This window comes from Melanostigma gelatinosum (assembly GCF_949748355.1).
Source record: "Melanostigma gelatinosum genome assembly, chromosome: 9".
Lineage (NCBI taxonomy): Eukaryota > Metazoa > Chordata > Actinopteri > Perciformes > Zoarcidae > Melanostigma > Melanostigma gelatinosum.
Genome location: NC_136642.1, coordinates 17,859,541 through 17,871,986, shown reverse-complemented (window position 1 = coordinate 17,871,986; position 12,446 = coordinate 17,859,541). Strand labels below are relative to the sequence as shown.

At 43.7% G+C, this 12,446-nt stretch overlaps 1 protein-coding gene across 2 annotated transcripts; it reads left to right on the top strand.

Moving 5' to 3' along the window:
- The first annotated feature begins 975 nt into the window (after window positions 1-975).
- Window positions 976-12,347, top strand: washc5 (WASH complex subunit 5). 2 transcript variants are annotated; one of them, XM_079275804.1, is made up of 29 exons: window positions 976-1,106; window positions 1,562-1,835; window positions 2,053-2,198; window positions 2,416-2,500; window positions 2,708-2,808; window positions 3,275-3,467; window positions 3,639-3,791; window positions 3,942-4,055; window positions 4,469-4,640; window positions 4,875-5,002; window positions 5,646-5,775; window positions 6,137-6,249; window positions 6,811-6,977; window positions 7,254-7,329; window positions 7,495-7,605; window positions 8,043-8,183; window positions 8,473-8,553; window positions 8,736-8,837; window positions 8,932-9,111; window positions 9,268-9,392; window positions 9,711-9,873; window positions 10,011-10,113; window positions 10,203-10,282; window positions 10,391-10,494; window positions 10,654-10,783; window positions 10,931-11,027; window positions 11,284-11,437; window positions 11,585-11,672; window positions 11,959-12,347. In XM_079275804.1, exons 2-29 carry the CDS (start codon window positions 1,650-1,652, stop codon window positions 12,013-12,015), a joined length of 3,480 nt encoding a protein of 1,159 aa, XP_079131930.1. In that variant the 5' UTR covers window positions 976-1,106; window positions 1,562-1,649; the 3' UTR covers window positions 12,016-12,347. The 2 variants fall into 2 exon arrangements, with proteins under 2 accessions (XP_079131930.1, XP_079131929.1); XM_079275803.1 differs by having other exon boundaries at window positions 1,559-1,835.
- The last annotated feature ends 99 nt before the right edge of the window (window positions 12,348-12,446 follow it).

Genomic DNA, 12,446 nt, shown 5'->3' with positions numbered 1-12,446 from the left:
TGCCACACAGGTCAAACAAACAGCTGCCTCCACATGGCTGTTATTAACCTCTGGCTCACACTGCTTAAAGGAAGTGCCTGCCAGCATGTTAGACGTATTGGCACTAAAACTCCAATTCAATCAGAAGTTGAAGGAAACATGAGGGGCTTTGTGCTTATTCATCCACGTTGACCACGAGTTGGCTGTCAGTGTCTGCGGCTCTGTCAGACACGGCGGGGGCGGTAGACTCCGGTGTTTACAAGCAAGGTTCATTATTCCTCCAGGCAAATTGATTTTCATTGTACAGATGACGATGAATAATGAGGGGCTGGCTTTTTAAGAGGACACTAAAGTCCCTTCGGAGGCCTCCAAGAAAATACTTTTTTTTTAATTTGTGGACTGAAGGCTACAGGATGTTATGTTTCATGGTCTTGGATTTATCTCTAAGGTGTTCCACAGTAGGTTGGTTTAATTTCAGTTCAGGCTTATTCTCAGTCCTCGACCCCTATAAATCACTACATATCCCCATGGAGCCAGAAATCTGCACTCACAGTACACTACACTCAGTGCGGCAGCAGTGAGAGAGAGAAAGGGATGCCATAGCAGTGGATCTCTGTCGCCATCTAGAGAAACATCTTCCCCTAGCTGAGTTTCATGACTTGGGTGCACAGTGAAGGGATACCCACTTAACTCAGCAGACCCATGTTGTCTTTAAGGAATGGAATTTATAGTTTTTAGATTCAGCTGATGTAAATATCTTTGATTTACATTGGCGTGTGGCATCACCGCAAGGCATTTCAAACAGTTTATCAGGTTGTGATCGTTTTAAAAAAGCAAATGAAGATGGAGAGCAAAACTGATTTCTAAAATAAGCACATTTACTGTTGGTGGTGGAAGTCATACACCCCGCTCTCCTCCGGCGCGCTGAGGGGAGAGAATCAAACACACCCACCGGCAGAGTCATGTGGTTGGTCATGAGGAAGTAAACAGGGAAGAGAAGATCTAAAGAGGCGAGTGCTTTTGCAACAGTCTGTGGCTTTTAAAATGTTCGGCTATTTAAATTAAATCACTTAGCTGTAAAAAAAAAAGAAGAAAAAAGAAAAGACAAAAAGGTTCTGTTTACCACGGTATGTTTGCATCTTTTCACGTCGGGTCGTCGGCAGCATTGGAGGCGAATCAAAGTAGCTAGCAGGCTATGCTAACGTTAGCATGGCCATATATTAACTACACACTCCTCAAATTCTTCCATTTAATCAAACAAACACATTAACAGCGAAACGAGTATTCTCAATGTGTGTCGATGTGTCTTCAAGGAACCTGGGACGAACACAGACATTACAGGATTAACGTTAAAACCTGTCAAAATGAGTGTAACTGTAATGCATTAAAGTCATTTAAATGCTTGTCGCGGTATATTCCTAGTGAGAAAACCTCCATTTTCATGCAAATTACTGTGTTAATACTAAACATTTGCTAAGTAAAGGTAATACTAATGTAATAAGCTATTACCTGAACCTCTTTTTTTGAACTACCTGCTGTTTTCAAACATCCTGCCTTTCTTTCTTCTTTCTTTTCCCAGCAGGAGTATTCGAGCAGTCAGTCTGCTGCCAAACACAGGGTCACGGTGTGGCTGTTTCGTGCATCGTCCTCCTCCTCTTCCTCCAGACGCTATGGTGGACTTCCTGGCGGAGAACAACCTGTGCGGCCAAGCCGTCCTCAGGATAGTCTCCAGAGGAAATGCCATCATTGCCGAGCTCCTGCGCCTCTCTGACTTTATCCCGACAGTTTTCAGGCTCAAGGACAAGAGCGACCAGCAGAAATATGGAGACATTATTTGTGACTTCAGCTACTTTAAGGTATGGATTTGATCAGGGCAGGCATTTTTGGGGCCTTGGACAATTAGTTATAGTCTCTAAAGCTCAATGTACGAGTGCTGAAGTGACAACCTAACTCCATGTGCATTTGGTAGACTAAAAGGAGGTGAATATATATAATTGTAAAGTTAAAATAACCGTATACCCATCAGCATGTATCGTTTGAGTTTCTTGTTTCAAGATGTTTCTTCTCCGCCAGGGTCCAGAGTATTACGAGGGGAAGCTGGAGGCCAAACCTGAGCTTCAAGACCTGGATGAAGAGTTCAGAGAGAACAACATTGAGATTCTGTCGAGGTTCTATCTGGCTTTCGAGAGTGTCCACAAATACATAGTGGATCTTAACAGGTAAGACAATACCAGGCTGTTTCGGTTTGTTTTTTCAGGTCACATTCAGTTCAGTCAATTGAAGAGTAATTATGTTTTGAGCTGTTCTATTGAAAGAAACAACAAAAACACAGTCCCTGATTCAAAGCCCCTCCCCCTTCCTCTTCCTTTTTAAACCACAAAACACGATGAGGACTATATTACAAGATGTTATTGTTACATTTTCTCCTCTCTTCAGATATTTGGATGACCTACATGAGGGTGTTTATATTCAGCAGACTCTGGAGACTGTGCTTCTAAATGAGGATGGAAAACAGCTTTTAGTAAGTACCACAAATGCAAATTCGTTTTTCATTTTTCTAACATTACACGAACAAGCTAGCGTATTCCAAGTATCTGTGATGAGGTCATATCAGAATGAATTGGCTTTTTCGCCGCTTTGATGATTGTCTTCCATCCGAAACGCATTTAAACGAACCGACAAAGACGCATAGGAAGCTGATTGTGTATGTTTTCTTTCTCCCCCCCAGTGTGAGGCTCTCTACCTCTATGGAGTCATGTTGCTGGTTATTGACCAAAAGATTGAAGGGGAGGTCAGAGAGAGGATGCTTGTTTCCTACTATAGATACAGGTGCGCTTGTGACCCACACACCCACACACACACACACATTCACGACATTGTCTCGCTGACTCACGTGCTCGATGGACTCAATCCACTTGTTTGCCGGTGAGCCTCGCTCACAGCAAAGTTGAGTCACTTTGCGTGACTCACATGTGGATTTGCTTAAAACATTTTCGTTGGTGTACCTGATCTCTGTTTGTCCCTCTCTTTCTGCCTCTCAATATCAACTCTTTATGTCTTTGAAATGGGATATTTTTCATTTTTCAGACATTATCTTACGTCAAAATATGTGTTTCTTTATAATTATAATGTTCATACTTGATTGATGTGAAATTTTCATCCCCGTAATGCCGGGATACACACAGAATTGACCTGAATTGGTCATTTTAGTCCATTATGGCAAATTATTCAATCATCACATTATGCTTTACCAGTTTTATTATGCTTTTTTAAAATTGTTTCACATTTCCTTTAGCGCTGCCCGCTCATCGGCCGACTCCAACCTGGATGACATCTGCAAGCTCCTGCGCAGCACCGGCTACTCCAGTCAGCCTGGAGCCAAGCGGCCGGCCAACTACCCGGAGAGCTACTTCCAACGAGTTCCCATCAGTTCCACTTTCATTAGCATGGTCATTGGGAGGCTGCGCTCGGACGACATATACAACCAAGTGAGAAACAACATTTGACAAAAAATAATGTTAAAACTTTAAATTAGAGTTAAGTTTATTTCATATTTGAGTTCACTTTTTTTGTGAAAATGTCCTGTTGTAGGTTTTTAGGAGACAGTTTGAAATGTTTGGGACCTAAAAAAAAGCACTTTTCCCTTCCTGTCCCATCAGGTGTCTGCGTACCCTCTACCAGAGCATCGTAGCACAGCGCTGGCTAACCAGGCCGCCATGCTCTATGTCTGCCTCTACTTCAGCCCCGCCATACTGCACACCCAGCAGGCCAAGATGAGGGAGATAGTGGACAAGTACTTCCCTGACAACTGGGTAAGACATTTGGTGCACGGTAGGACTCTGCACCTAATGTCATGTCAGTATACGAGAGCTGAATGTAAACAACTCAATAAGAATGTTGTGCCGTGTACTGGGGTGGGTTTTGGCTTTTCTAACTGAAGTGTATGTGCTGTGTGTCCTCAGGTTATCAGTATCTACATGGGGATCACAGTGAACCTGGTGGAGGCCTGGGAACCGTACAAAGCGGCCAAGATCGCGCTCAACTACACCCTTGACTCTGCCAACATCAAAGAGCAGGTATTAAAAAATGTCGCTCAGCCTTCAGCTTTGCCAAGTCACAGTCCTTCAGTGTGACACACTGTTGTCTGCAGGTACTGATAACTGCGTCTACAGAATTTGCAAGTCATCCAGTGCGACGGCAGAATTTAAATTGGAACACAAGGGTATTCATCTAATCAGTGACTTTAGAAAAGACATTTTTAAACTTGTCTTGAAAAGTCGGCGAATGTAGATGTGTTTAAATTGAAGCACGGGCTCGAACAAAGATGCATCGTAGTCATGAAGAACTCTGCACCCATAGCAGGAGGAGGGAGCCAAGTAATCCTTGTTTAGTGAGTCATCTGCACACATTGCCATGCTTCCGAGAGGCCTCTTGTGGGAGTGAGTGAATGACTTTTAACCATATGTCTCCACCATCGCTGTGTGTTTAGGCCTCTCGATATGCAGCGAGCATGGAGAGCCTGAGGCCTCAAGTGCAGCAGCTGCTAAAAGAAGGTTTCCTCAGGGAGGAGATCATCCTGGACAACATTCCCAAACTACTCAACTGTCTGAGGGACTGCAACGTCGCTATCCGCTGGCTGATGCTGCACTTAGCAGAGTCAGGTGAGAACGTCGGGCAGATTTTTCCTTTAGGGCCACAAATGTAGCTCGGAGTAGAATATATTGTTAGAAATTGATGTTTTATTTTGTTTACGCAGCAAATTTCACTTTTGTCCTTTTCTAGTTGGTTGCGAGCTGGAAAGTTCATAGAGGACTTTGTTGCAGACTTCCAAATTTGTGACTTTTATCTTATGTTTCTAAGAAACAGGTCTTTCATTTACAATAATTTTCTTACAGCCTATGATCTAAACAACAAGCGACTGCGTCAGATCAAAGACCAAGTTCTCAACGACTCCAAGTACAACGCCAAGATCCTGTTCCAGCTGCTGCTGGACACCGCTCAGTTTGAGTTCACGCTCAAAGAGGTGAGCGAATGACGACAGGGAAAACATGGAAATATAAGGAGTTGAGAGCAAATTATCATTAATATTATGGAAGATGTTCAACGAAGGAGGATAGACACGGTGTTGTTTAAGACACAATGAGTAGGATTTTCCTTAAAAAAACAATGTAACCGCTGTCAACCTCCATATCGCATCCAAGAGGAAGCTACGGAAAAAGGTGGACACAGCGCAACAAAAACCCCAAAACACCAAGGCGACAGAGCTCGTTTCATAAATGAGAGAATCTGGGGTTGACTTTCACAAACTGGCGAGCACAGCGACCCTCGTTGAGCCGAGGAGGAGGGGCCAACTTTGAATGTTGTGTTTCCAAACCGCAACCACAAATCCTGCTCATCGTGCCTTCAAGCTGCTGTCAAACATACCGAGCGCTCCTCTTTTTTCCAGCCAGAGTGAAAGTGTGAAATTAATACCAGAATAATTCCTCTGATCCAGCCAACTGCGTTTCTCGTTCGGTGCGTCCCCGCTCTGTCGTCTATTAGCATAGACAACATATGGCTAGCCAGTCCATCATTAGGAGAGGACACAAATTTAATGTTCTCATTACACATCTCGTCTGACTAATCCCTCCACATCGACTGAGCGTCTGTGCCCGTCCCTCTTCCAGATGTTCAAGCAGATGCTGTCAGAGAAGCAGATCAAATGGGAGAGCTTTCAGAAGGAGGGGTCAGAGAGGATGACTGAGCTGGCCGAAGTCTTCTCTGGCGTCAAGCCTCTTACCAGGGTGGAGAAAAACGGTGAGTTGCACTGTTGGGTTACACACACACAGCGAATAAGTGGTACCGACTAAAAGAACCTCAGCCATGCTGTGTTTCATGCTCTGAATGCGGCGGATTATCTCAGTGTTGGAACACAGAATGCTTAAATGAGTTTAAGCTTCGAGCTGTTCAAAGACAAATGTTGAGGCAGGGACACATAGTGGGAGAAATGCATCACGGACATGCATGCAGGGAGAGGCGGATTACATTTACATCAGTCAAACTTCTGTTGTTGCGACTCTAGCTCTAGTAAAGAGCCTTTTTTTGAACGAGCACTTGTGAGAAATACTGATAACACTCTTTCTCCACTCGCACCACACACCTGTATGACTCCTCGCAGAAAACCTGCAGGCCTGGTTTAGAGAAATCTCAAAGCAGATCGAGTCTCTGAACTACGAGGACTCCACAGCCGCTGGGAGGAAGACGGTGCAGCTCATACAGGCTCTCGTCGAGGTGAGCGAGATGAAGACATTTCACCGCAGCTTTACACTTTCACATAAGACTGACAGTGCTGAGCGTCAAGATTTGATTTGCTAAAATTTCATTGAAACCATCTGACCGTATAATTTGAATTTGATAACATTATTTGAATAATTTGGTACTATATTGCAGAGTTAGTCTGATAGCCTTGACTTCCTGCAATGTAATAAGTGGATCCAATAACAATGTATGCAAACGGCAGCAGATGAAAGAGACAAAATGAACTGCTGTGAAATGCATATAAATAGAGACATACATAATAGATTTGTATTGTTGTCACGGTGGATTGTCGTGCTCTCATTTTCTCCTTGTAAAATAAGAAATGGAAGAAATATGATTTACACAAAAACACTGGGTTATGTTTATTTGTACGGCTATTGAAAACTGCTTACACAATAAGCTCGTCCTTCTTCTTAGCCAGCACCAAAATGTACTCAGAAATTGAATACAGGCCGATGGAGACATGGAGAGAATAAGACTGCCAGGCGAGTGGATACAGATGTGTGACTGCAGTGCTGGTTGTTTGGTCTTCAGGTCCAGGAGTTCCACCAGTTGGAGTCAAACCTGCAGATCTGTCAGTTCCTGGCTGACACCAGGAAGTTTCTGCACCAAATGATCCGCACCATCAATATCAAAGAAGAAGTGCTCATCACCATGCAGATAGTTGGAGACCTGTCCTACGCATGGCAGATAATTGACAGGTATGTACATACTGATAAACAGTAAAGCCAGACCAAAAAATCCTGGTAAGAAGAAGATGGCGATGCAAACCTGAATAAGCAGGAAATGAAGCTTTGAGAACACACGGTTCAGTTAGAAGCTCCTCAACAACATAAAGATCGTGACATGTGTCTTTCACATTGTCACTCAAAGACAATGAGACAGTGTGCTTATCTTTTCATATGAACCGCCAAGAAGAACACAGTGTTGCAGTTGTCTCTCCAGAGGAATTCACCTGTTTTTGTTTTATTCTGCAGCTTCACATTGATTATGCAGGAGAGCATTCGAGTCAACCCGTCCATGGTCACCAAACTCAGAGCTACATTTCTGAAGGTCAGGATCATGTGCGCACGCTCGCACAAAGACAAAAGAATAACAACTTGAATTATTCCCAAAAGCTACCTGTGATGTTAAAATAATGATTGTGTGTGTGTGTGTGTGTGTGTGTGTGCGTGTGCGTGTGCGTGTGTGTGTGTGTGCGTGTGTGTGAGAGACCAGCTGGCATCTGCATTGGACCTTCCATTGCTGCGGATCAACCAGGCCAACAGCGCTGACCTGCTGAGTGTTTCACAGTTCTACTCCGGAGAGTTGGTGGCTTATGTCCGAAAGGTACAGTGAAATAAAGTCATGTTGCCACCTATGAGCTTACAAAGGTAGCACTCGAATCTCAAGGTTTATAGCAGAGAGGACGTCAGTCTTTGACATGTCCTGTGGCAATCACAAATGAACACTGTTTCAAAACGACTTTAACAAATGAGCTCCGCATGCTGTAAATTATTGTGGCGGCTGCAGAAACACCTGCGGTCATGATTAATGTTTCTACAACCATCTGTTTTGCAAATCTATCCACATCCTATGTTACTTTATGCTGGAGGACTGGCTCCTACTGGCTGAACACAAGATTTTTCATCTCCAGCACCGTCCACCATCTGCTTTTGAAGACTTATCTCGACTCTTCTGTCTTAACAACAAACTCTTCAAAAGGCACAAGGTGTTGGATTCATGTTGGTGCTCAGTTTTGGGGCGTTTTATCGTCTTGTTTCCAGGTGCTGCAGATCATCCCAGAGAGCATGTTCACCTCTCTGGCCAAGATCATCAAGCTTCAGATCCACGACATCATGGAGGTGCCCACACGGCTAGACAAGGACAAGCTGAAGGACTACTCCCAGCTCGGGGCTCGCTATGAAGTAAAACAACCGTTCACTTCACAATGTGCACGTAGCTCCCGGAGTGTGCTTCACAATGTCATGGAAGTCGTCAGAAAACATCCTCAGATATTAGATCGAAAGAAGTTGTTCTGTTTAGACGGCGACTTGTGTGCCGTAGTAATCATACTAGCTGGCGTTTCTGAAATTCTCTCTTTATACAAAGTGATGTAGAACATTCTTAGCTTATCCTAATACTTTGACTGACTGGACTGATTTAATCGAAGCGTATTTGTGTGCCTAAACATCCCTCTGCTTCTTGTGATGACAGGTGGCTAAACTGACTCATGACATCTCCATTTTCACGGAGGGGATCCTGATGATGAAGACAACTCTGGTTGGGATCATTAAGGTAGACCATGTGACACAGTTATTTGGACTTGGTTTCCTACTTGTAGCATTCCGATGGAATATTAAAAGAGGTTTAGTTGTTGTTACAACATGCAGGCAGGGATACGGTGTCAACATCAGCCTCGGTGCAGTTGAAGAAGAAGTAACTGGATTCCACTTTTCCAACACACTGTGATGCTTTAGGTGGATCCCAAGCAGCTTCTGGAGGATGGCATCAGGAAGGAGCTGGTGAAGAGGGTAGCTTACGCTCTCCACAAAGGATTGATCTTCAACCTCAGGGCTAAGGTCAGACTTCAGATCTGTTGATCGCTGAATACGTTTATAACGGCAGTGAAAAATGAAAGCGATGGGACCAAACAGCAATCTTCCTCTCTCGCAGCCTAGTGAGCTGATGCCCAAGTTGAAGGACATGGCGGCCACTATGGATGGGTTCTACAGGTCGTTTGAGTACATCCAGGACTACGTCAGCATTTACGGCCTTAAAATCTGGCAGGAGGAGGTGTCCCGTATCATCAACTACAATGTGGAACAGGAATGCAACAGCTTCCTCAGGACCAAGGTCAGCACAGCTCGACACAGTAGCGCGCTTGTTGCGGGTTTCTGGTCACATCCCTGACCGGTGCACCAGCGATCAATAAGAAAACGCTCTGGTCGTTTGTGTATTCGTCAGTAACGGGGAGTTGATTCGTCGGTTTCTTTCCTTGCTTCCAATCAGATCCAGGACTGGCAGAGTGTGCACCAGTCCACCCACATCCCCATCCCAAAGTTTCCGTCCGTGGATGAGTCTGCCACCTTCATCGGCCGTCTCTGCAGAGAGATCCTCCGCATCACGGATCCCAAGTATGTCTCCTCAAATATGAGAGGAATAACTGTACATGTATGTGCTAGCTTGTAAAAAAAAGTCTTGTTGGCAAGTTATTTGACCACGTCCGCTGTTCACAGATGTATTTATTTGTGACGCCTCACAAAAGAGATGAAGGAGAACCCGTGTACGTGTGGACATGGCCTGAAATAAAAGAGTTATTGAAATCCTAGGAAGTGAATTTCTTTCTCAGAACAACTGAGCTTTAGATGAAGAAACAAGCTTTTGTCATGTCCGTAGATACTGAATGTTGCAGTCTTCCTCAGCTCCCTGACAAACATTGGTCCTTTCTACAGGGTAACATGCTACATCGACCAGTTGAACACCTGGTACGACCTGAGGAGCCACCATGAGGTCACCAACAACAGGCTGTTCTCTGAGATCCAGAACACTCTGGGTACATTTGGCCTCAATGGACTAGACCGCCTCCTCTGCTTCATGATTGTCAAGGAACTTCAGGTAATGCGCATACAAAGAAGCTTTCAGGCTGTGCAACAAAGCGACCCGCAGGCTCCTGAATCCTGGTCTGTAAGGGCTTTCTTCAATGCATACACTATGCATACCTGAATATATTTGCACCGTGTTTCTCCCATCAGAACTTCCTGATATGGATTCAGAGGACAATCCTGAAGGACAAAGCTACGGTGGATGTTTTCAAAGCCATGCTGTGTGCTGCCAACCCGATCCAGGGTATCGTGGGTAGGTATTCATTCTCGGAAATCCTTCAACCTGGCAGCGTCTTTTTATTCCTGAAGGGGAATTCATTTGTTTTTTTTCCTGCGCAACAGGTAATGCCAGCAAAGTGTACGCTACGGCTGTGGGCAAAACCCAGAAGATCTGGGGTGCATACCTGGAGGCCATCATGAAGGTACTGGTCCATGATGTTCCCTCATGGTGTGAATAGAAAATGTTTATTGGTTACTTTAGTTTAGATATTCATCCTGTTTTGTCCTGCCACTCCATCTGTTTGTTGTAGGTTGGTCAGATGCAGATTCTCAGACAGCAGATCGCGAATGAGCTCAACTACTCCTGCAAGTTTGACTCCAAACACCTGGCTGCTGCCCTGGAAAACCTCAACAAGTCAGTCAAGTCTCACCACTTTATTATTGTTACCATTTATTTTGCCAAGTACTAGTCGTATCTCAATGACTGTTTGATTTAAGAAAAAAAAAACGTGTGATGTGACTTTTCCTGATTGAAATTTAAAATTGAAATCAACTCTTACTGTGCCCTTGGCAGGTCTCTGCTGGCCGACATTGAAGCTCACTACCAGGATCCATCGCTGCCCTACCCTAAAGAGGACAACACTCTTCTGTATGATATCACTGCCCACCTGGAGGCCGCCGGCATTCACAACCCACTCAACAAGGTCTGGCGATAATGAGCATTGCTTGACAACTAATAATTGTTTTTCAGAAACCACCACAAGCTGAAGCATGTCTGTCGTGTCTGTTTTCTGTGGTTATTTATTGCTGAACGCTCTTGACCATTTTTCTTCTATTTGTGTCTCTCACAGATCTACATCACCACAAAGCGCCTTCCGTACTTCCCCATCATCAACTTCCTGTTTATTATCGCTCAGCTGCCTAAACTTCAGTACAACAAAAACCAAGGCATGTTTTACTATATTGCAGCTTTTATCGCACCGTGGTTGACGAGTTATTAAGTTGTACAGTCGTGAGTGCAACAGGTCAAACCAGTGTGCCCACATGGTATAATTACAGTTTAAATGTAGTTTTTAATCATTGTGAGCCCACCAGATTCTTGTTATAATAGTGATGAATGATGTGGTGGATTTTACAGTCAGTGTGCCGGACTTGGTACCTAAGGCTGCGTCAAACTTGTAAATGGTCGCTCGACTTTTCCCAGGAATGACCTGCAAGAAAGCCACAGATCCAGTTGACTGGCTTCCGCTAGTGCTCGGCGTGCTCACCCTGCTCAAGCAGTTTCACTCAAGATACACACAGCAGTTCTTGTCTCTCATTGGTCAGTTCATCCGCTCGATCATGGAGCAGTGCACAAGGTAACAAGACAGACTTGACTACATTTGTTTTGTGCGTGTGTGGTTTAAAATATCGTTTCTGTTTGCTTGATCTGAATACTTTTATGAAGTCTATCCTTTTATGGCTTTATGGACTCACGTTTGAGTTTGCATTTGACCCCATCATAGTCAGAAGATCCCTGACATGCCTTCTGATGTGGTGGGAGCGCTGATGTTCCTGGAAGACTATGTGAAGTACACAAAACTGTCACGCAAGGTAGGCCAACTTTGACCTTAGCATTGCTGCTAGCAAGGTTGTCAAAATGTGGTAAATTATAACAATTGACATAAACTGGGGGTAGCTTTGATACCCTTATATGTTGAGCAGCTGTATTTTTAGTTAGTGAGATGTAATACCTTTCAGCTGTGAGAAAGTTTATCATAAAGCACCATGCCCTGAATAAGACTATAGACATGTTTTGAGCACTTTGTCTTGCATTTTTACATACTGTGGGATAGTAACGTGTATTTCTCCTTTTTCCCTTTTTCCCTGTATTCTTAAGGTGGCCGAAGCCCATGTGCCCAGTTTCATTTTTGATGAGTTCAGAACAATACTGTGAAGATCTGGAGGAAGCATTTTCGTCATGCACCACTATGCTTTTGTTGCCATACGTTTTACATTTTGACTTGTCACATTAGGAAAAGCATAGGTGTGTAAAAACTAAACTGAAGCAGCAAAATGAAAAACAAATCAGTCTTCAATCATTTTATTATTTACAGACTGTGCTTCAATGTCTACCATGAAAAAGCTCGTTTTACTTACACATTTCATTGACCATTAATGTCTTAATGCACTAATAATAGATTGTACATAGATATCAAATTTAAATAGCCTATTTGCCTACTTTATGTATGATCACTTTGTGCCATTTCCAAATAATATTTAGTAATAAATACGATTGTTCATAATATATTGTGTTGTTTCTCTTCAGTTGATAAGTGGATCTTTTGGTCAAGACTTTTATTTTGAAAAGAACAAACAAACCTGGCA